General features: G+C 46.2%; 2 protein-coding genes across 5 annotated transcripts in view; one reads left to right on the top strand and one right to left on the bottom strand.

Moving 5' to 3' along the window:
- LOC118505710 (zinc finger protein squeeze-like) overlaps positions 1-21,067 on the bottom strand; it is a 38,877-nt gene extending 17,810 nt beyond the window's left edge. Inside the window, exons 1-3 of one of the 4 annotated variants that reach the window (XM_036041880.1) lie at positions 20,892-21,067; positions 16,960-18,114; positions 8,810-8,833 (exon numbers count right to left, since the gene is read on the bottom strand). In XM_036041880.1, coding sequence (XP_035897773.1) covers positions 8,810-8,833; positions 16,960-17,508 — 573 coding nt within the window. In that variant the 5' untranslated portion in view covers positions 17,509-18,114; positions 20,892-21,067. Of the gene's footprint in view, positions 1-8,809; positions 8,834-16,959; positions 18,115-18,512; positions 18,645-20,306 lie in introns of those variants that run through there. The other 3 variants (XM_036041879.1, XM_036041882.1, XM_036041881.1) reach the window with 3 other exon arrangements.
- Positions 251-3,354, top strand: LOC118505714. The gene is made up of 4 exons (XM_036041891.1): positions 251-828; positions 892-1,279; positions 1,354-1,661; positions 1,727-3,354. The coding sequence occupies exons 1-4, from the start codon at positions 693-695 to the stop codon at positions 2,929-2,931; spliced, it is 2,037 nt and encodes a 678-aa protein (XP_035897784.1). The 5' UTR covers positions 251-692; the 3' UTR covers positions 2,932-3,354.
- Positions 21,068-21,363: the final 296 nt, after the last annotated feature.

Here is a 21,363-nt window from a genome sequence, read left to right on the forward strand (position 1 = left end):
ACTCACTCACTGCTGGAGTGCCGTGTCAGCAGTAAAACCGACAACACTCAATTACCCCTGCTGAACATATTTTTACAAGCCGTTTGGAAAATTGCATGATCGATCACACACAATGCGGTTCCGGTGCAGGGCGAGCGCACACATTACACGAGCGTTAAATCGTACCGGTGAATTAAATTTGATGTGCCGAAAAATAAGTCGCCCGTCCGTCGTACTTTCGGAGCGCGCCGTAAATTGAATTATAACACAAAACATCCCTAGTAGCAAAAATGAGTGACTTTTGTATTACTATCTCGCTCCTACTCACGGCAAAGCCTATAGCGCTACCCACCGCCATTACCGCGACTCGTCTCCGTCGTCCATCAATTAACCCGAAGTACGAATTGTTCTTGCCCCTCTACGTTTCCTCCATTGCCCGCGCCTATCGATACGTTCGGCGACGGCTGTTCGTCGTCGTTTCCCCTTCGTCCCTTGATCCCCACTTCCTACCCCGCCCAAGAATGAATCGTTATTCGTTCTTGCACCTCTACGTTTACCCCCTTTCCGCGCTTATTGGTATCGGTGATCAGCTGTCCGGCGTCAGCTGTAGAACGCGCCAAATCGAAAATCTGCTCGCAGTAGCAAGACGGTCGTGAAAGCGCTTAGCTGATTTTAAATACCCTGTGAAACGTGAAAAAGTTTAGTTTGGCAAAATGTCTCACACTGTGAAAGAGTTGAAAGCAAGTGGAAAGTTTGCAAAACTAAGTGCGGCTAAAAAGCGTATGCTGGAGGAAGATTGGCAGCGCGAACATCAAGCAGGAACGAGTAGCGCAGATTTGTTGGTGAATGGTATGTATATATAGTTAAATACTGGTGCAGTTGGTGATATACGTTAAATAATGTATTGTTTAGCCGTCCCTCCGTCTGCTGAGGTTGCGGTGGTTGACAACGCGCCAGTACTTGAAGTATCCGAGGAAACGGAAGAGACTTCGTACATCCTTGAAGACGATGACGACATTCCCGAGGACCATAATACTTTTGATGGTAATGTAGCGACTGATGAACGTAAAAAAATGACGTTCCCAGAAGGTCTACGCCGTTGGGCCCTTGCGTCAAAAATTTCACTGGCGCATGTGAATGATCTGTTGTTGCTAGTTCGCGACACAACCGATTATTATGTGCCCAAAGATGCCAGGACATTTTTAAATACGCCAACACGTGTTGGAAGCCAGATAGCGACTGTGGCAGGCGGTCAGCTTTGGTATCAGGGGATTGAAACCGCCCTGCAAAACTATTTTAGGTAAGTGTAAATTTTTTGTTCATTCGCTTCCTCAATCAGGTAATATTAATTTATTTTTATGCTATTTATTTTAGTAACACAAAGCCCACCATCGATCGTTTGGAAATCAATCTCTCGATGGATGGAATTCCTGTATACAATAACGGTCCAACCCAGCTTTGGCCCATTTTGATGCAATTACACAACATCTCTGGGACACCTGTTCTGGTGATAGGTGTTTTTTGTGGATCCAGTAAGCCGAATAACTGTGAAGATTATTTACGACCGTTGGTGACCGAATTGAACCAACTTTTGGAGTCTGGTTTCAAAATAGGAGGAAAGCAATACCATGTAAACTTGCGTCTAATTGTAGCAGACTCACCAGCAAGAGCCTTCATAAAAGGTATGACACAAAATATTTACCATTACTGAAGATTTTTTAAAACAAATATATATTTATATTTTCAGGTGCAGCCTACTTCAACGCAATTCACGGTTGCATGAAATGCAAGTGTGTAGGAGTGCACGTGAAAGATGCTCGGAAGGTTATTTTCGAGAATTCCGAAGCAGAAAAACGCACCGATGCAGAGTTCAGGAGCGGGTTGTATGCTGCGCATTATAAGCGACCATCCCCGCTTATTGAGATTAAGAATTTCAACATAGTTGAAAACGTTATAGTTGGAGATAGGCTGCATTTAATAGATCTTGGAGTGACGAAGAAACTATTGAAAGGCTGGTCGCATGGTGGGTTGGAACCATTTACTAAGTGGTCGTCTAAAGAATGTGATAGGATTAACAAACTATTTAAGTTAATTGAATTTCCCTCGGAAATAACTGATCGTACTCTACGTCCTTTACATTACCTGCATTATTGGAAAGGTACTGAATATCGTACCTTCCTCCATTATGCAAGCCTGGCCATACTGTCGGACTTTTTAAATGAAGGTGCGTTCCATCATTTCAAACTTTATTTTTGTGCTGTTACATTTTTGTCATCGAACTATTATAGCCAATATTGGGAATACGCAGGCTCTTTACTAAAGACATTCGTCAATCAGTTCGGTACAATTTATAGCCGAAATCACTTGACCAGCAACATTCACAATTTAATACACGTAAGTGAAGAGGTAGATAGGTTTGGTCCACTCCACACGTTTTCAACCTATCCATTTGAAAACCATTTACAAATCATAAAAGGCTTGATAAGAAGTGGTTCCAAAACACTGCAACAAGTAATTTGCAGATTAGGAGAGCGCAAAGAGTGCAATGTTGCGGCCGAGGAAACCTTAGAATCGTATCCAAAATTAAAAATAAAAAACAGTGAGGTAATTTGCTATGTTAGGAATGGATTTGTACTGAAAACAGGAAACAAAGACAGCTGGTTTCTTACAAAAAGTAATCATATTATGCAATACAGCTCTGCTACTACAGAGGCGAGTAATATTATTAAAATTGAGGGCCATGTTTTGCCAAACCATATCCCGGCATTTAGCTATCCTTGCTGTGCAAATTTAATAAACACATTCAGAGCAACGATGGACAACCTTGTAGCATCCACCGTAACCATTAATTTAACTGAAATTAAATGTAAGCTAGTAGCAGCAAGGACAAGCAAACAAACTGAATTCATATTTACGCCACTACTACATACTTTGGGATGGGAGGAGTTATGATAGGATAGGATATTATAGGATAGTATTGGATAGAATAGGATAGGATAGGACAAGATAGGATACGATAGGATAAGATATGATAGGATACGATAAGATAGGATAAGATATGATAGGATACGATAAGATAGGATAAGATATGATAGGATACGATAAGATAGGATAAGATATGATAGGGTACGATAAGATAGGATAAGATAGAATAGGATAGGATAAGATTGGATTCGAACGATGCGACAGGATTAACAAGAAATAAATATTCACAATGAAATTTTGTTGGATAAATTATAACCATTTGCATCTTTCGATTTTTTTATTCACACTTTTTTACGTTTATGGCATGTAGTTTCTATTTGCCCCAGCAAATTTAATCTATCCGTTGCGTGGTATAATTTTTTTTTGAAAAACATTTCCACCATTTCAGAACTTGGGGTTTCTCTACCTGACGTACCAATTAATTGAAATAAATTTAAAATATTCGTAAACGGTGCGAGGGGAATTTTTGGTGGCATTCCCCCACGTTTCCAGGTACACTCGGCGAAAAATTGTCTATCAAAAATTATATCAAGTGCCGAGTGCATTCTATTTTCGACATTATTTATGCCTGCTATAATTAAGCCTATTGAATTCATAACATCCAATTGATATTCCGGCTGTTCTAATTTTACATTGAATTCAATTATTTCCTGCTCACTTCTTATTTTTTCAAAAACAATTCGTTGTTTACAAAACATCTTGCATAGAAGATCAATTTTTACGTCCATTTCTATAATTATTTTGAACATTTGATCAATTTTTTTTAAATTTTCGTCGTCTATTTTACGCGATGGAGAAGCTTCTTGCCGTGGGGATGGGCTAATCGCCAGAGAAGGTCGAGGAAGGGGCGGAGGGGACAAGCGGGTCGGCGGGGTAACTAGCGGCAGTGGCACTGGAGAAACCCTGGTCTGCCGTGGTACCGTCGTAGGCGACACGCTTGTTCGCCGTGGTATCAACGACGGAGGATACTCGGTGGTCCGCAGTGCGACCAACGGCGGAGGGGACAAGCGGGTCGGCGGGGTAACTAGCGGTAGTGGCACTGGCGAAACCCTGGTCTGCCGTGGTACCGTCGTAGGCGACACGCTTGTTCGCCGTGGTATCAACGACGGAGGAGACTCGCTGGTCCGCAGTGCGACCAACGGCGGAGGGGACAAGCGGGTCGGCGGGGTAACTAGCGGTAGTGGCACTGGCGAAACCCTGGTCTGCCGTGGTACCGTCGTAGGCGACACGCTTGTTCGCCGTGGTATCAACGACGGAGGAGACTCGCTGGTCCGCAGTGCGACCAACGGCGGAGGGGACAGGCGGGTCTGCCCCGGAAACACCATGGTCTGCTGTAGTACCGTATTGAACGACGCCCCGATCCGACGTGGTATCAACGACGGAGGGGACACGCCGGTAGTTAGCGGTATCGCCGCTGAGGACACCATTGTCAGCCGTGACCCCATCTTTGGCGGAGACTTGGTGGTTCGCAGTGCAGCCAATGGCGGAGGGGACAACTGGGTCTGCGAGGTGGTCCCAAAACCAACACAAGTCCGGGAAACAACGGGCTTCAAAATTTTGTCGGCCTCCATGATGCCTGTATTTATGAAATACTCATGATAAATATATATGATATCATGATAAATATAATACGTCAACTTCAATAAATGAAGTTTTAAAACACACCTCTGAAAAATCGATCGTTTAGAATCCTTAAAGGGAACACCAGAGCAAACAAAACTAGGAACCAAAAATTTAATACAAGTATTCACACGGTTAAACACGTCTGACCAAAATGCCAACTGCAAACTGTGTGGCTGATTTTCCGTTAGATTCCAAACCACCTCCAGCCGAAACAATTAAAATTTTTTCTTCGCACATACCAAAAGCATGCAAAGCGTGCAACCGAAAATTCGGTAAGCAAAAAAAAAACAAGAAAGCACACACGCGTACACTTCGTTGCTCCAATTCTGTTTGTCACCGACCAATACTGCACACCTTGTAGACGGTAGTTTTTTCAACACCGCGATGGCCTCATGGTAGTGTCAAGAAGCTCCAACACACAGACACCAGATCGAGACTACTTTGGGTAAGTATGAAAAAAATACTAATTTCTCTTTCATTTGCAGCACACACGGTAAAATGCCTCACCGTCTGGCTTGTGAACGCAGCAGCTTCGGATAGAGAACGCCACAGACGGAACGACGATACGGGGGGGGGCGAGAGCGAGCAAACACCACAACCACCACAATTCTTCAGAGGCAACACCACCGCCGCCTCTCCATAGAATAAATAAAAAAGCCAGCGAAGTAGCTGGGCACGGGGCAGAGCAGAACAGAAATACCCTGCAAAAGTAAAACTGCCCGGTCTCGAGCCGTTTTTTTGTTTCCTTTTTCATTCTTTTTTTTATTCATTTGTGTGCAAGCAGTCGGTCGCCGATGACCGAGCGATTGGCGGCGACGGCCGCACGATCGGCGCCGATGATGCGTTCGGTTATCATTCGGGGATAAATCTTCGAACGGTCTGCCGCGTTCGAAGATTCGCTCCTTTCTTATTGGAGGGAGCGAGAATCCAATAGGAAAGTCACTCATTTTTGCTACTAGGGATATCAGCACACGACAACCACACACACACACGTTCTACACTAATGATACACGCGTTTCACCGTCCCCCTCCTCCCCCCTCGGCCACCCAGTGTTTGAGAAACACATGTTTTCTGTGCTGTGGAGAGTTAATGATCTTGTGGGCCCCATCGTTGGCCTTAATGAGATTTCGATCTTTTCTTCCGTGTTTGGGCTTCCCTTTGAGTCCTGGAACAGGATCAGGCAATAATGATCCCAACGGGAACTACTTGTCGGGCAGGAGCGCGTAATTAGTGGACGAAAACAAAACCTCCCAAAGTTAGACACACACACACGATGTCCACTCTACGAAGATAACGTAAAGCTGTCGCCTATTTCATTCTCACGCATTAACGGCCAACAGCGCGCAGCGCGGGGATGGTGGTGTTACATATTTTTCTCGACTCGAAATTTATAATACTTTCGCCACTGAACGGTGTTTTTCCGGTGTCCTTTTGCTGCTTTTGCGGACACGCGTCGCTTGAGGTTATAAAAAGACATAAATCAACGGCTCCGGAATGAAGATCAGCATGGGTTCCGGCGTGGTCTCGAAGAACAGCCCGAAAAAGAGAATGCTAAAGTTGCTGCCATTTCATGATCATAAACATGTCCAGCGCGATGGGCGTCCCCGGAAGGCGAAACTGCCATTGCAATTACTCCAGAATGTGATCTTAAAACCACCGGTTTGTTTGGTAGCCTTTTTGCATCTGCCTTCGATTAGCGCAACGGAACGGGGCTTTTTTTTGTACTTCAGGGGTTCCCAAAAAAGGGAGTTCCCATAAATCATGCACCGTGTGTGTGTGCCCCGTCGATCGTAGCAGCAAACATGGACGCGAATTGCGAATCAGACAGATTGTATCTGCAAAACATGGTTACTGCAAGATTTCAACGCACCACCGCATTAGCTGTTGAGAGAGCAAATTGAGTGGTGAAGATAATTAGGTTTTCTTCGCCCGAATACAGCCCGACTGGGGTGGGGATCTAATTACGATTACACGGGCGGGTGATATCGATCCACAACAAAATAGGGACACAACCATTAAATAAATAACAAACCAATTCACCGAATGATGCGTTAGTGGCCAACACGTACTTAAGTCGCGTGCCGATGAGGTGCAAGCAAAAAGGACAATCAACGGTCGAAGAATGGGCGCGGTGATATCGTAAAAATTAATTCTGACAACTTCTTTATGGAGTATGCATGCGTGTTTGTGTAGATCAAGGGTTAAATGTCTTCTTCAATGCGCACATAGGGTGGCTGGCGAGAAGATGGCCAAAACATGCAACTCGTGCTCTGATGAATCCTTTTTAAGAAGAATGGAGCTTAAAAGTGCACAAGTTATTTTATAAAGCTATTATATAAAATCGTGCAGTCTTGGCCGGTCATTGCCGGCCGATCGATAGCGATCCGGCTGGTAATCTGTTACCGATCCCTTCGAGTGTGCAACTAGCGCCGATACTAAATAGCCCATCCGCTCACCCCAATATGTCAGATGGGAAGGAAGCGTTCCAGAAGAACGAGACAACACCACTAGACATACAGGACATCTTAAATTGTTTAGTCCATGCGAGAAATTCTCCAATACTTCATAAAGTAGTATTGTGATATAGAGGCATCGGCCTTCTGAATCCTTAATCTCTGAGACGCGTGCCCAAGAGTGTCTCACGCGACCAATAATGTTTCAAGTCTGCTTCTGTGACATTTCAACTTCATTAGGACTTGACTTGATTGTCTAGCTAGCCTTTCTAGCCTTCAATTTATCAACAGCCTTTTAGTCAAAAAGAAGGATTTTTGGCCCCGTATGTGTGGAAGGACAATGGAGAAGCCGCTACAACGACGAGCTCTAAAAGCTGTACGATGATCTCACCATCGTGCAGCGAATTAGACTCGCCAGGCTCTGGTGGGCTGGTCACGTCATGAGAATGACACCGGACGATCCAGCCCGTAAAGTCCTTTTAGGCCGTCCACACGGACAGAGGAGGCGTGGTAGGCCCAAATTGAGATGGAGTGATGGCGTTGATACGTCCGCTGGAACGGCCAGGATAACGGATTGGTAGACGACGGCGCTAAAACGTGAACGGTATCGAGGATTGTTGGAGCAGGCCAAGACCGTAAAGCGGTTGTAGCGCCTGATAAGTAAGTAAGTAAGTTTTAGTCAATCTTCTGTACCGGTTTGTCCCAATATTTCTTGAAAATTGTCCACTGTGCGCACTCTCAGCTTTTTTTTTGTATCCTTCCGTTCCAAAGCTTCGGTGATAGTGGTGATAGTGACGGAGTTCAACAAGTGCCACCGGGAAGCAAGGACCCACCCAAAAAAAAACATAATGCTTAATTCGAACCGAACAACGCAACACTCGCGGCGGCCACACCGCAAAACGATGATGATGATGAAAAATTACAAACCAAACCATTAAAAAGCGCAAACAAGTGCAGTATCACAAAAGCAATACCCTCACGCTGGAACGATAGAAAAGCAAAGATGGACCCGAATGTGTGGCCCGGCAAAAAAACCCGAAGCGAGAAATATCGTCTTTTGATAGCGTACAATTTGCGTATCACGTTATCGTGCACCGATCGTAAACCCCCCCCATCCGGGTGCCTTTCACTGTTATTTCGGAGAAAGCATAATGGGCGGTGTCCTTACGACACGGGACCACGGGGTCTTCTGGGTCCAGCTGACTGTCAATCAGCCATACCAGCCAAAGGAAGAGCCAAACAAAAAAATGAACGCCCCATAAGAACCCTTACGCACAAGAGCAGATTCATCCCTTCTGCTGCCAGGACAGAAAACAGGGGATCGTACTTGATCCTGTGCATACTCGCGCCACCGTTCGGTTCAGGTGCCCTATCATCATTTATTATCGGCGAATATATTTTTTTTCTTAGCCTCTTTTCTGCCATGCGCCCCGTCCGATAACGTCACCTGTTGTGGTGGCTAATTGCGAAAAGATGTAAAACGAGTCGGTCGGCGGCCGGTCGAATATGTTAAGCAGACAACAAGCGCAGTGGGATGGTCGGCATCATAAGTGCGGGGAACAGGGTGTGGGTTTTTCGATCAACCCGTAGGTTTTTGTGCGATCGTTTGCGTAAAGTGCAATTAGATTAACAGCGTTCCCCTAAATTGGGGTATAATTTTGATGACAAAAGGGTGTGTGTGTGAGTGTGTGTTAATAATAAGTGTTCACCGTTTTATAGCAATTAGAAGCTGTTCTGATTTGAATATACTCGATCATGTTACACGTACCTTTTTGCGACCTTTTCCATATCTCTGCAAAAAAGATGAAGAAGAGAAAAATGCATTAGAATAGAACAGTTGGGCAAAATGGAAATCATTTAATCGATACATTACTATTCTAAAACATTCGCCACTTCAATCAATTATTCCCTGAAACTCGGTAATCCGCCTATCCCCCTCTCCACAGAGCATAGATAAAAGCACATTATCACCCACACCGCAGGGAGAGAGGTTGGTTGTTCATTCGTTTTCATATCAAACGAAAAATCCCAATCGCGGGCCATTCGGTTCGGGGGATTGGGGGTTTTTATTTTTCCTACACAATGAAAAATGTTTGACGATTGTAATTTTTGCAGAAAAAGTGGACGAAAACAAAAAAAAAACCTCGCACCGTCATTATTTTGTTGTAGCTAAACCACATACATGAACAGCAGGACAATAAAGATCAATAGCAGGGTGGTGGAAAAAAGGACGAATGCACTTTTAGGAATAAAAGCAACAACAAAAAAAGTGCAATAAATGTGTTCAATCAGATAGTAATGCACGCACACAAAAAAAATGTGCGGGGGAATATTTTAATATTTTTGTTTTGTTTTAGGATGTTCCGCCGTTACCACCCACGCAGACACACACGCGGACGTGGCTTTTCATGCTGTGGTGTCTAGTTATTTTCATTATTTGATTTGCATTTTCCATTTTGCAGTGTTTGGAGGCGGTTTCGATGGGGAAGGAGGGTTTGGCAGGATGTGGTAATTTTTTATATGATAGATTTTTCTTTTATTCCCTTTTATTGGTTCGGTATGGGAAATGGGTTAATTTTTTATTTTATTTGTATATCATAACTCATGCCGCTTTGTTTAATCATGTGCATTGAATAAATGGTGGAGCCTTTTTAGCTTTAATGCACAGGATTTAAATAGAGGAATGTAGTTAAAAATCATCGTTAATGTATAAAAATCATTAATCATTAAATCAAGCAAATTGTTTTTAATTCGACAAAATGATTAATAAAGAATTTAAAAGGGAAAGAAGCAATTTAAGTGAACTTAGACAGACATAAATGATGAGAAAAAGAAAAAATAATGAAAAGACATTAGAAAAGACTACTAATAATCTCTTCATCTTTTCAACCAGGGTGGAAAAGGCGAGGGGGGTTCATTTGGGGTGGTCCGGCGCCGATCTTCACACGGCGCAGGATCGGGGTTCAAATCCCATCCAGACCGCCTCCCCGTACGCAAGGCTGACTACTTTGGTATGGGTGAAAACCAAGTCACAGAAAGCCAGAAATGGCAGGCGGGGAAATGGCAGGCGGGAGGTTGTAGTGCCAAGGGAGAAGGAAAAGGGGAAATATTGAAAAAACACAGAAAAATTAAAGATACAAAAACATTATCAAAATATAAATAAAACAATAAAAGAGAACGGAAAACTCTTCAACTTTTATTTATTATTTGAAAGTGGTGAATCCCAACTTAAAGTAAAAGTGATAAAAAAAAATATACAAAAGTGAAGCAGCGATTTTAGAGGATAAAAAAAAGAATTCAAAATAAACAAAATATAAGAACATTAGCAAAACTGATAAAAACGTACTAAATATTCTTGGTAGAAAAAGAAAAAGTCAAAAAAAACCCAAAAAAGGAGAAAAAAATAAAAAATAGAAAAAAATAGTTAAAGTCCAGAAAAATCAAGCAATAAAAACAAGTTTAAGGACGGTTTGATTCGATGCCCAATTTGGGACAATGGCTCCAAGAGTTATTATACAATTTGTGACATAAAAGTTCATAAGTTTGTTGCTCGATTTTTGCCATCCATAATGTTGCATCAAAAGGTCAACATGCATCCGTGTCTCTCCCCTCCCACCCCGCGCCATCCGCACTTGCGGTGAGAGATGCATTTCCCGTTGGGTGAGAGGTGTTGTTGGTCAATGGTTGATTTTTTAATTCATTCTCTCTTTTTTTTGTTGAAAATCACGATTGTTTGTGTCGCGGTTTGATGCTAACACAGTAATGATGTTGTACACCCCCCCCCCCCCCCACCACCACTCCCTTCCTCCCCGGGGAGCGTGAGTTATTTTTCGCAATTTGTGTTTTTTCACCCCGGCTCCCCGGTCCTTTTTTTTCGACGGCTGGATGTTGTGCTGCGGATATGATGGACCCGATGGTGATAACATAATAAAAATGTTGCTGAGTTTATTTTTTCCCATTTCAATTAGGGGGCCCGGCCGGGGCTCCCGGTTTGGTTTTCAATACTTGGAGGCCATCCGCATACGGTGATGATGATGATGGGTCGACGACGATCGGACGAATGCAAACCCCCGCTCCGAGAAACCACACGTGGCCCGTTCCTGTGCGGCCCAAAAAACATATTCCACGTCCATTTTTCACGGTTTTTCGTGTGTGTTTTTTTTCCGCGTTCGTTCACCTGATGCACTTTATGGGCGACCATATTTTTTCAGCACCCGCACCGACACGGACGACCTTTGTGACCTGTTGTGGGTTGTAGTTTTTTTTTTCTTTTTGGCGAACCAACCGCAGATTGGCTCCGGTTGGTTTCGCATTCGTGTGGGATTTCAATTGTTCAATATCCACGTGCTCAAACCCACAGTTGCTGGTGCTGGTGAGCGGGCTTCTTCATTACTTTTGTGTGTTATGCAAAAAAATGTCTATCACCAGATCTCGGGAGGGTGCGTTTTGATGATTGGTTGATGATGGTTAATGTGGTCTTTTTTTCGCTTTGGAGGGGGGTTAATCCACACTCAGCCTATGTCCTTTTATGCAATTATTTAACAAATGAAAACAAATATGCCCTGTAGCACAAAGCGATCCCAATCAGGATGTTGCAGAAACATGAGCAGCGGCTGGAATGTGCCGATTATTATGGAACAATAAATATAAAACCATTCTGGCTCATAATTGATTTAATTATAAAGCTTAGAATGTGGACCACGGATCACAAGCCGCAGAGACAACGCGTAAACTTTAAAAAAATCCCCCGGCTAAATAAAATAACACACACACACACAAATTCACATTCTAGTTGAGAGGGTGTGGGGGGTCATTTTCCCTGGCACGGGTGGTGGTTAGCATAAACAGTGGAACACACTACATTTATTAATAACATCATTTGTACAGCAGCAGCCGTGAGTCCTGTGCTCCCCCCTCGTGTGTCACACCGACCAGCTAACCGCAGCCAAATGTCGCCCGCCCCACAACACAGCACCGTTCGGTGGAGCATGTGATTTTTCATGCGATTGTGATTGCGGGAAATTAAAATTTTATGCATTCGCCCATATGCATCCCACCTACACACACACACACCCACCAAAACCACACATTCCCTTATCGCAGCGGGTAGCTGGTGGTTCCGGGTGGCGGCGAAAAATTGTAAATTATAAAACATTAAAAATAAAAATCAAATATCCGGTCCACCACCACCACCACCACAGAGTCCTGTGTGTTTGTTGCCCCCTTTTTTGCCAGTGCCTGCGGTTCCCAGAACAAAGCTGATTAGGCTTTCTGGTTGATTGAAAATCGCCAGAGGTTTGATGAAGCAGCAGAAATAAAAAGCCCGCCGTGAAATCTCGTTTGTTGACCGGGAAACGAAATCGAACCGAAAAAAAAAAGCCAGCGACCGATTTTGCACTTTAATGCATTAAAACGAAGCTTGCACTTTAATGCATCGGAGACTCTCGTCAGGAAACGGGAAACGGGCTAGAAATGTTGTAATATTTTTTTTATGAAATTAATAAGCGACAAGTGTTCCCCCGCTGGAGGCTGATAGGACCTCAGAATAATGCTCAGAAATTGCCCACCCCCCCCCCAGCAAAAAAAAACTCATCCAAAATCATCAAACGTCAAGTGGAGCAAATCATTATCAGTCAACCGCAAAACAATGTCACCGCTTTGTGTCTAGGGTATTAGCGTTTAATGATTCGGTCGCCACTACGCTCTTGTGCACAAATTGTCACCTTTTGGCCCTTTTTTGATGATGTCTTCCCGTAATCAGTACACCATTTCCGGTAGAATGGTGGAGCTCCTGGGAGATTTCTACTGGGGACAGTGACAGATAGAGAAACTGCACCCCACCAATTGAATGCAGTCGACGTGCGCGTTTAACGACTGAGCTGAGGCTAAGGTTCATTGAAGGTTAGGAACAATGGGTTTGGGATGGACTAGCGGTAATCTCGACCAGCCGGACAGCATACTCATCTCTAACTCCAATATTTGACATTTCGGTTGACGTTTTAACCCTCGACCTCCCCACCGCCCAAGAGTATGCCCGCATACACCCCCCCCCCCCCCCACCGAGACAATACTGAAGATCGTGCGTGAAACGAAAACACGATCACTGCCTAGACCGGTAGACGGCCATCATCGGCATCAGCCGCCACACAAAGTCGCTTGCTGCGCACGAGCGTGACACCGCCGCTCGAACACAGTTTTTGAGGCCCCGGTAGTAGTAGTAGAGTCGCAGCCAAACTGCTTGACCCTGAAAACCGGTCTGCGCAATCTTCCATGCCCAATTCCCTTTTTTTTGTTTGGTGGTTGTTGCTTCGTGGCGGTACGCTTTAGAAGGTTTCGTTAGGGGGTTGGTGCGTTAGATAGACACGAGAGGGTGGCCGTGCTGCGGTGGCGCGCGCGAGAAAACGAGAGATCGTTACGGAAAAGAATCGCATTGTGATTGAGGATGGAAGTGGGCAGAAGGTGTTGATCACCACTACGAAAGGGTTTTGGGCAACTCGTTTTCCAAAGGGTGTGTAATTGTGTTTACGTGAAGAGCTGCCGAGAGGGAGAAGAATGTAGAAATTCTTCGCTTATTGCGCAACACTTTTTAGCTTCAAGAGCTCCTTAACCTAATAAAGTCTAACAGAGACAATACTTCCGGATAGAATGGCAACGACGAAGCGAGTAAAGTCAACGATCGCGATTGCAGCAAGATCACCAAAAAATGCGCAAGCGATGGTGCCGACGTGTTTGACGCGAGGTCATGGCGACTCCATGCATCCACAAAACCTCCATTCTCCGTGACCTAGAGATCCACACGAAAATTCATTAATGAGTGGGTTTCAAGAATCAGCAGGCGGGACCCAGCTCCCCAGATCGGATCAAGCGATACAGCCAAAATTTGAGGTTGATTAGGAGTGGTTTCGCCGAGAGCCACACGCAGAACCACAACGCTCGAAACCTGACGTTTGACATTGGACAAATTGCGCGGGTTCATCAATCGGCGGTGATGCGGGACTCTTGGACCAACCGATGCGAACGCTCTCCATGTCACCTCAATCGTGCCAAAACAAGACCCTTCTCTTTTTTTTTTTGGTTGTCGAATGCTTTTTTGAAGCCTGTTGCCCGCAGAGTTCCGAAAATTCGTTGTGGACCCAACGCTGCTGCATGCAATCGCCCATAAATGTCATGACCAAGGATCGTAATGTGCATATACATACATCCGCGATGATTTATGGCCGTGGACAAAGAGGTTTGCGGTTTGCTACGGGAAGATGCACGCATTTCCACACATGTCTGGCACACACACACACACACTGGCGCACGCAATATCATTAGAAAGATAAGCAACTAGCCGGAAATGGAGTTGGACGAAAGGAACGCGGGCATTTTAAGTTAATTAATCCGTCGAGTACAACAACGCACTCGCGCAAGGGTAACGCGTGATTTGAGAAGTTTGGCGAGCGTTATCGTGAAGGAACGCAACAAAGAAAAAAAAACTCCTGCCTGGGACGGGGGGCAAGATTTATGGCCGATTGCATGATGTTGAGGTTTGGATTATTAATTATGCGTTGTGCAGAACACCCTTTTTGTTGCATGGTTGACCCCCATTGGAGGACCCACCATTTGCTACTCTAGTAGGAGCACACCTCACACGAACCACCACCACAGGAATGGGACACGTCAGGACCCAACCAGTGTGTGTGTGTGTGTGACTGATGGGAAAGTTTAGAATCCAACTTTTTACTGCTATCGAAATGCAATTTCTCATTTTCCATTCTCGCCGGTAGGCGTGGAAAACTGCACAAATGAGCCTCCCCGGAGCGATGAGTACTCCCCCTTTGAGCTCCATCATGTGTGCGTGTCCTTGTTTTTGCTACTAGTTTGCAGGATTAGGATCCGCCCTGTTTTTGATCGCCCTGCTGGCTAGCACAGCGCGGCATTGCAATGCGTCGAAATGTGCAACATTTTGCATTGCGTGCATTGTTGCGTTAATGGACGCACACACACACACACGCACGCATTCTTTCTCACTCTCGCGCACATTATCAAACGCGTGTTGCATTGTCTGGTGGAGTGGGCTTTTCCACGGGCGTTCGTATGGGGGTCTACGGGAGAAAGCAGACGGCTAGATTCGAGCGCGAGCAGGATGGTGCGATCATGAGAGAATAATCCTACCTCAATCGTGTGGAGTTTGAATTTGCGTTATAGGTAATTATAATTAAAATATGCTAATTATCGCTTTTACCGGCACGATCTCTAGCCTCGGGAACGGTTCGCGCCCCGACTGAGGGGGATGAATTGCTCGAGCGCCTCTCGCCATCTAGCAGCAGCAGCAGCAACACCAGCAGCAGCACCAGCAGCAGCGGTCCGATTAACATGGTAATCGATAAAACATACATTGAAGCAAAAAGTGTGCGCACACACACATACACACACAAAAAAAAACAGTGGGTCTTTGCTTCAGAAAAGTACATCTTAATGTGCGCCTAGAAACGACACTGGCAGGGTGCGTTTTTCCCACCCCGTACAAGGGGTGCATAACATTACGCGCGAGCTGCTGCAATGCAACCCCTGAATGTGCATCATGCGAGTGCTGGGGGGAGCTGGCAAAAGCCAACATGGCGCACAGTACTTTTGACAGTGCACAATATGCAGGCCACCCTCCCTCGAACGGGGAGCCTTCGGCAGTAGGAGGAGCTAATGCAAAGGGATTTTCCACCCTCCGGGGGGAGAGTTAATCGTGCTCGATCACGATGCATTTTCCCGCCTCTGAACCGATGGCGAAGTGGCTTGCGAAGAATTTCCCAAGATCGTGCAAGCTGGCGTTGGAATTTGATTTGGAATATTGCTCTACTTATTCTAAACTCTGTTTAATTGATAAACAATGCGTCCTCCTGCGGTCTTCGTTAGATCTTTCACACGAGACGCCAACCAGCGGAGGCCGTTCCCGTTCCCACTCAACCGTCACAAAATGACTTAATAATTTCGGAAACTCGTCATGATACGGAATAGCAATGGCACATCGTCTCGTGTCATCGTTGTTTTGATAGAGCCTGACGTACCCCAGCAGTGAAGGAAGCTGGGGTTTCTGATCGCTCCCGTAACGCTTCCTCGTAACGCACGTGATGCGCACGGCACTAGTGAATGAATGTGAAGTTGCACATTCATCATTGGGGTTTTTGATAAGTGATATTTCGCGTCCCACTCGACTAGAATCAATAAAGCAGTGCTCGTGCATGTTGCGGCACTGTCAGCGCCATAGTCAGCGAAATTAAAACAAGATCAGAAATGCCACAGACTCCCTCGGCATTTCGGCAGATCAAATAGCACTTGCTCCAGAGAGAGAGAGACAGACAGAAAGAGAGAGAGTGCCCCAATGATAACGACCGCTCGGTAGATGTTAATTATTTTTCGGGAACGAAACGCGCAACAAACACGAAAAAAGCTCGTTTAATCTGCTCGGGTGGACGCAAATTAATCAAAACCAACTGCTGCTGTTCGTCTGCTGCTGTAGGTTTGTTAATGAACGTTGTAGGGTTCAGATTGGTCAGGCTCGTCTTCTGCTATTCGGTTAGAAGGAATCCCCCATTAGTTCATCCCAAAAAGAAGGCTCATTAACACTTGTTTTTGCCACTGGACGCACAGCGAAAAAAAAGGGGAATGAGAGACATTCTTGGACTATTCTTTTAATTGATGCACAATTTAACGCTGGAGTAATCTTAATGAGGACCGAAAGTTGGTGCATTGGAGGTTTGGTTTGGGTGCCGTACATTGAATCGCTAACGGGCGCAGATACTGGAGCAGGTATAGAGGGCGGGTCTCGGTAACGGACGATCAACAACAAATCTAATATCTTAGGTTCAAATCCTGTCTAGACTAAGAGAATCAGAGAAAGGTTTTTTTTTAAATTCAAAAACTAAAAAAAAGGATCCTTACCTTCACAGGTTCTGCCATCTGCGTCTCGACGATCGCCAACGGCGTGGGAGGTGTGGACGGCGCACTGTAGTGGGGAGGCTTGTGATCCTCCACCATTCGCAGATCCGTTTCATGGTTGTTGTTGTTGTTATTGTTGTTGCCTGTCCGATCGTCCAGCAGGTGTGGAGGACCGTGCTGATGATGTTGCTGCTGTTGCTGCTGCTGGTGAGGATGCTGTTGCTGCTGTTGGTGTTGCTGATGTTGCTGCTGTTGCTGTTGCTGCTGCTGCTGCTGTTGTTGCTGCTGCTGCTGTTGCTGATGATGGTGGTGGTGCTTTTGGACGACAGCGTAGTCGATCAACCGATCGTTGGCGGCATTCGCCCGCAGATCACTAATGTAAGGTTTGTAGTCGTGTACTAGGGCCGACCGGAGATCGGTTCCATTGCCAACGGCTGCCGCCGCGTGTTGCAGTGCGTTAAGCTGTCCCAGTACGCCCCGTTCGTTCATCGACCGGAGCTGATCGATGGACCGGTGGATGTGGCTGTAGTCACCGGTCGGTATCTCCGCCATGAGGGGAGAGTTGTGGTAGTCCAGCCCGCCACCGGGCCGGTACTCGATCGTTCTGCCCTCCAGCGTGCTACCGGCGTTCGGATGGTGATGATGGTGATAGGGATGCTGTAGCGAGAGAATCTTGGAGCCGTTGCGTGGGTCCGTGGTGTCGCAAAACCGCGCGGCACACGACGCCCAAAGGGGATCGCTGCTCAAAAAAAAACCCCAGAGATCACTTCACCGAGGACGCACACTCGCGATCGCGTCACACACTACGGAAATCACTACTTGACACTCACAATGCACATACGGACGAGGACCTGTCAAACTTCGAATGTTTTTGTCTGGCACGCACGGCAATGTCGATATTCCTGTTTTGAATGGTAGCGGTGCTCTGTCAAGCTTGCTGCATCGGAGACTTTCTTTCACGTTTCACGGCACACATATCACATACAGCGAGACACATACACACACAGGCGCTCGCGGTCGTTGCTTCACTTGAACGAAAGTTTGTTTTTGCCTAGTGGTCCACCGGGAACTGGGGTTTGAATTTTTGGCGGGACCTTGTCTACGTTGACCACACAGTCTCCTATGATGGCAGAAGAAGAAAAAACCTCGTTTCAAGCTCTACGGAAAGAAGGAGAGAAGAAGAAGAACATTCAGTATTGACGTTTGGGAGGAAGCAAAAGAGTGTGTGTGTGTGTGTGAATGTTGCTATCGGAAATTGTCAAAGAACAGCCCGGTGCGTGCACGTACACGACAGAAGAAAAACAAAACTCGCGATGTCACGACGTCACTCTACCAGGTTCCGGCCGTGTTTAACCATTTCTACCCGCGCTGGGGGTTATGCTTTCTTTCTTGCTCGTCTAGGTCTTCTCTCCTCTGATTCCGTTCGTTCCGCAACGCATCCAACACACGGGCGAGATGGGTCGTTCGCGTGGGTTGCGTGAATTTTGGGTTTCATTTCCAAACCCCAAACCCACCCACCACCCTTTTCCACTGACCCTTTGGCGGAGCTTACTCACCGTTCTTTCGACCTAAGTGTTTCTTGCCATCCCTTGCAAAGTTCGCATCTCTCTCGCTCTCACGCTCTCTTTCCCTCTCTCTCACTCTCGCGCACACTAAACTCATACACCTTTTTACGGCGGTTGCTAGATCTGGTGAAGTTTGTAAAAAATCTAAAATGTACCACCACGCACACACACACAGCAGAGGCACATTTTTTCCATTTTCATTGGGAGAGACAGGCGGACTGGCCCTGTGGCTGGGTGGCAAATTGGTGTCCGACGGTGCGCGGGAATGGGTTTTTGAAGAGGGTTGGTGGTGGTTTTCTCTTTTTTCCCGCTTTTGTATGTTGAGGGCCGCAAAGTTTGACTTTCCGGAAGCTATCGAGAGTTGCCTCTGGTTCGGTCGGTCGGTCGGTCGCGCGACTGCGTTGATCGCGTCTCGTCCTATGCGAAAAACCGGTCCGACCGAAAAAAAATCACCCTTCCCACCCCACTCAAAAACACCCTTCCTCCACCCTGGTGTGTGTGTGTAGGGGTGCTAAAAAGCAGAGCCTACTAACTACTGCTCACCTTCACTACATAAAGGTGAACGTGGGAGATAAGTTGGTTCGTGGATGGTTCCCAGTTTCCCGATGTACATAGCAAGTGTCCGATCTTGTTCCTGGGCAGAAGATAAAAAAACACGGAATCCTTTTTCCCATTTTTTTGGGATGTCGCAACTACTCCGGGGCCACTGGATGAAAATTGGTTGTCGGTGCAAGTGTGATGTTGGGGGTTGCCGCGCGCATCATATCTCGCTCGCGGGGGAAAAACGGCGACTGGAAAAACTGATGGAACCCGATGACACATCCCACCAACACCACCACCACCCCAAACAAAAAACGCGCCAACGACGACGACATCGACGTCAGGCGGTGGAAATCCTTCCCTCATCAATGCGTACGCAAAAAGCAGCGAGAGAGCGAGACCGAGAGAGAGAGTGAGACAGAAGCCACCTTTTGGGCACGAATTTTCCAACCTTTTTTTCCCAAATTCAAACGTTCCCCACGCCAATAAAAAAGACCTCGCACACACACACACACACACACTTTGCAGAAAAAGAAGTCCCACTCGTCTCGTAGCAGCAGGGCACGCGCGCGCATTTTACTTGCGGTGGGTGGGTTAGGTGGGTGCGAGTGGGAGGGAGGGATTTTCCTGTTCCACCGGGCCTCGGTGCTCCAGGAAATAAGCACCGAAAAAAGAGCGTGTAGGAACGTCCAACCCCAAAAAAAAGTGGTCGAGGTGCACGAAAAACTGCCAAACTAACAAAGCAGCTTGCCTGCCACGGCTGGTGATGATGTTGGGGAGTGGTGGGTGGTGGAAAACGACCCCCGAGAAAAAAAAATACGCTCTCCTATTATCAGTCACGGTACACTTCCGATGCAGGCATACCGAGCGAACGAACGTTTGGGAATGGGTTTTTTGGTCAAATGATTTTTTGGGGAACCGGGTGGAAAAACTTTTCCTCCATTTTTCCAACCCGAGGAAAAACGGGTTTTTAAAAACGGTACGATCGAGGTGTGGTTTTTCGAGCTTTGGTGCGGAAATTGTAATACATAACAAATCCAGTGGACATCTGTAAAGATGCAATTTTTCCACCGACAACACGAACCGGGGGACAACAGAGTTTGGAGAACTGTCACTATGCACAACAGTGTGCGTAGAGTGTGATTCCACGATACCACGCAAGCGTAAAACACTTGTTCCGAAAAAAGGAAAGACAAAAAAAAAACACGCGGAAAACCAGAAAAAGAAAATGACGGCGCGCTTTACCTTTTCCGTCGTTGGTGCCGGTGTGTGCGCGGGTACGTTTTGTTTTGCTTCTTTCGCCGAAAAATCGCCTCCTCGGATGCAGAAATCCAAAATACTTGTACACTCACACACAGCCAGAGCGGCGTAGAGACACACAGTCGTCGATCAAGCACACGGTGAAACGGTTTCACTACAAAAACGCAGCTTCTATCCGGAAGGAAACGTTTAGCGTGGTGGTTTGTGGATGTGTGTCAAAATCGCTCAAACATGTTATTTGTGTGGTTGAGTGTTTTTTTTTCCTTTTTGCTGTTGTGTTGTGAGATAAAACTGTCACGCACGTTCACGCACCTACATTCACGCACTTCTGCATCAAACCGTTCCGCAACAACTCGGACGTGGGAAAAAAGGGCAGTAGTGTAAATCCCCACGGCCTGGACAGCCTAAATTGTCGCACACTTTACCGATTCACACACAAAACATAATTAATCTCTAACTCATCAAATTCCGCCCGTAGTAGCCGTGCAGTCAATGCAGCCAACAACCAAACCGAACTGAGCCCGAACGAACCGAAACCAACCAAAAAAAAAATCAATCATACACACGCACACACAATATTTATCAGGCAGGGCCCGGTAAGCACGCGTCACACGGGTTTGAGACTCTCGCACACGATAAAAATGTTAGAAACACAAACGCGTTCCCAACGCACCGAGCTAGAGAGGTGAGAGCGGGCTCGCACGGAAACACACCGGTCCGACCGTTGGATTACATCGAAATGAAAACTGAAAAAATTGTTATGCTCACGAGAGGTCTGCCCTGGTCCGCGCGGCGGTATGCTCGGCCTCGGCCGACAGGCCGACCGACCGACGATTGCGATGTTTTTCACCAAACCGCACAAAAAGCGCACGTTTGCAGTGAGAGGAAACGGGAGCGAGCATACGCACGACCAGGTTGGCTGTCTCGTTCGGGCGCACTGTCGCATGCGGTGTCTGCATCTCTTTTTTAGGATCGTCCGCAAACGTGTTTCAAACGGTGAGCGAGAGAGAGAGCGAGAGGGAGCGCGCTCGGTTCGGAGCGG

Source organism: Anopheles stephensi, chromosome 2 (assembly GCF_013141755.1).
Source record: "Anopheles stephensi strain Indian chromosome 2, UCI_ANSTEP_V1.0, whole genome shotgun sequence".
In the NCBI taxonomy this organism is placed as follows: Eukaryota; Metazoa; Arthropoda; class Insecta; order Diptera; family Culicidae; genus Anopheles; species Anopheles stephensi.

Coding starts and splice junctions, on each gene's coding strand:
- LOC118505714 (XM_036041891.1), top strand. CDS start 693: ATGTCTCACACTGTGAAAGAGTTGAAAGCAAGTGGAAAGTTTGCAAAA. Junction 1,280..1,353: donor GCCCTGCAAAACTATTTTAG/GTAAGTGTAAAT, acceptor TATTTATTTTAG/TAACACAAAGCCCACCATCG. Junction 1,662..1,726: donor AGCAAGAGCCTTCATAAAAG/GTATGACACAAA, acceptor TTATATTTTCAG/GTGCAGCCTACTTCAACGCA.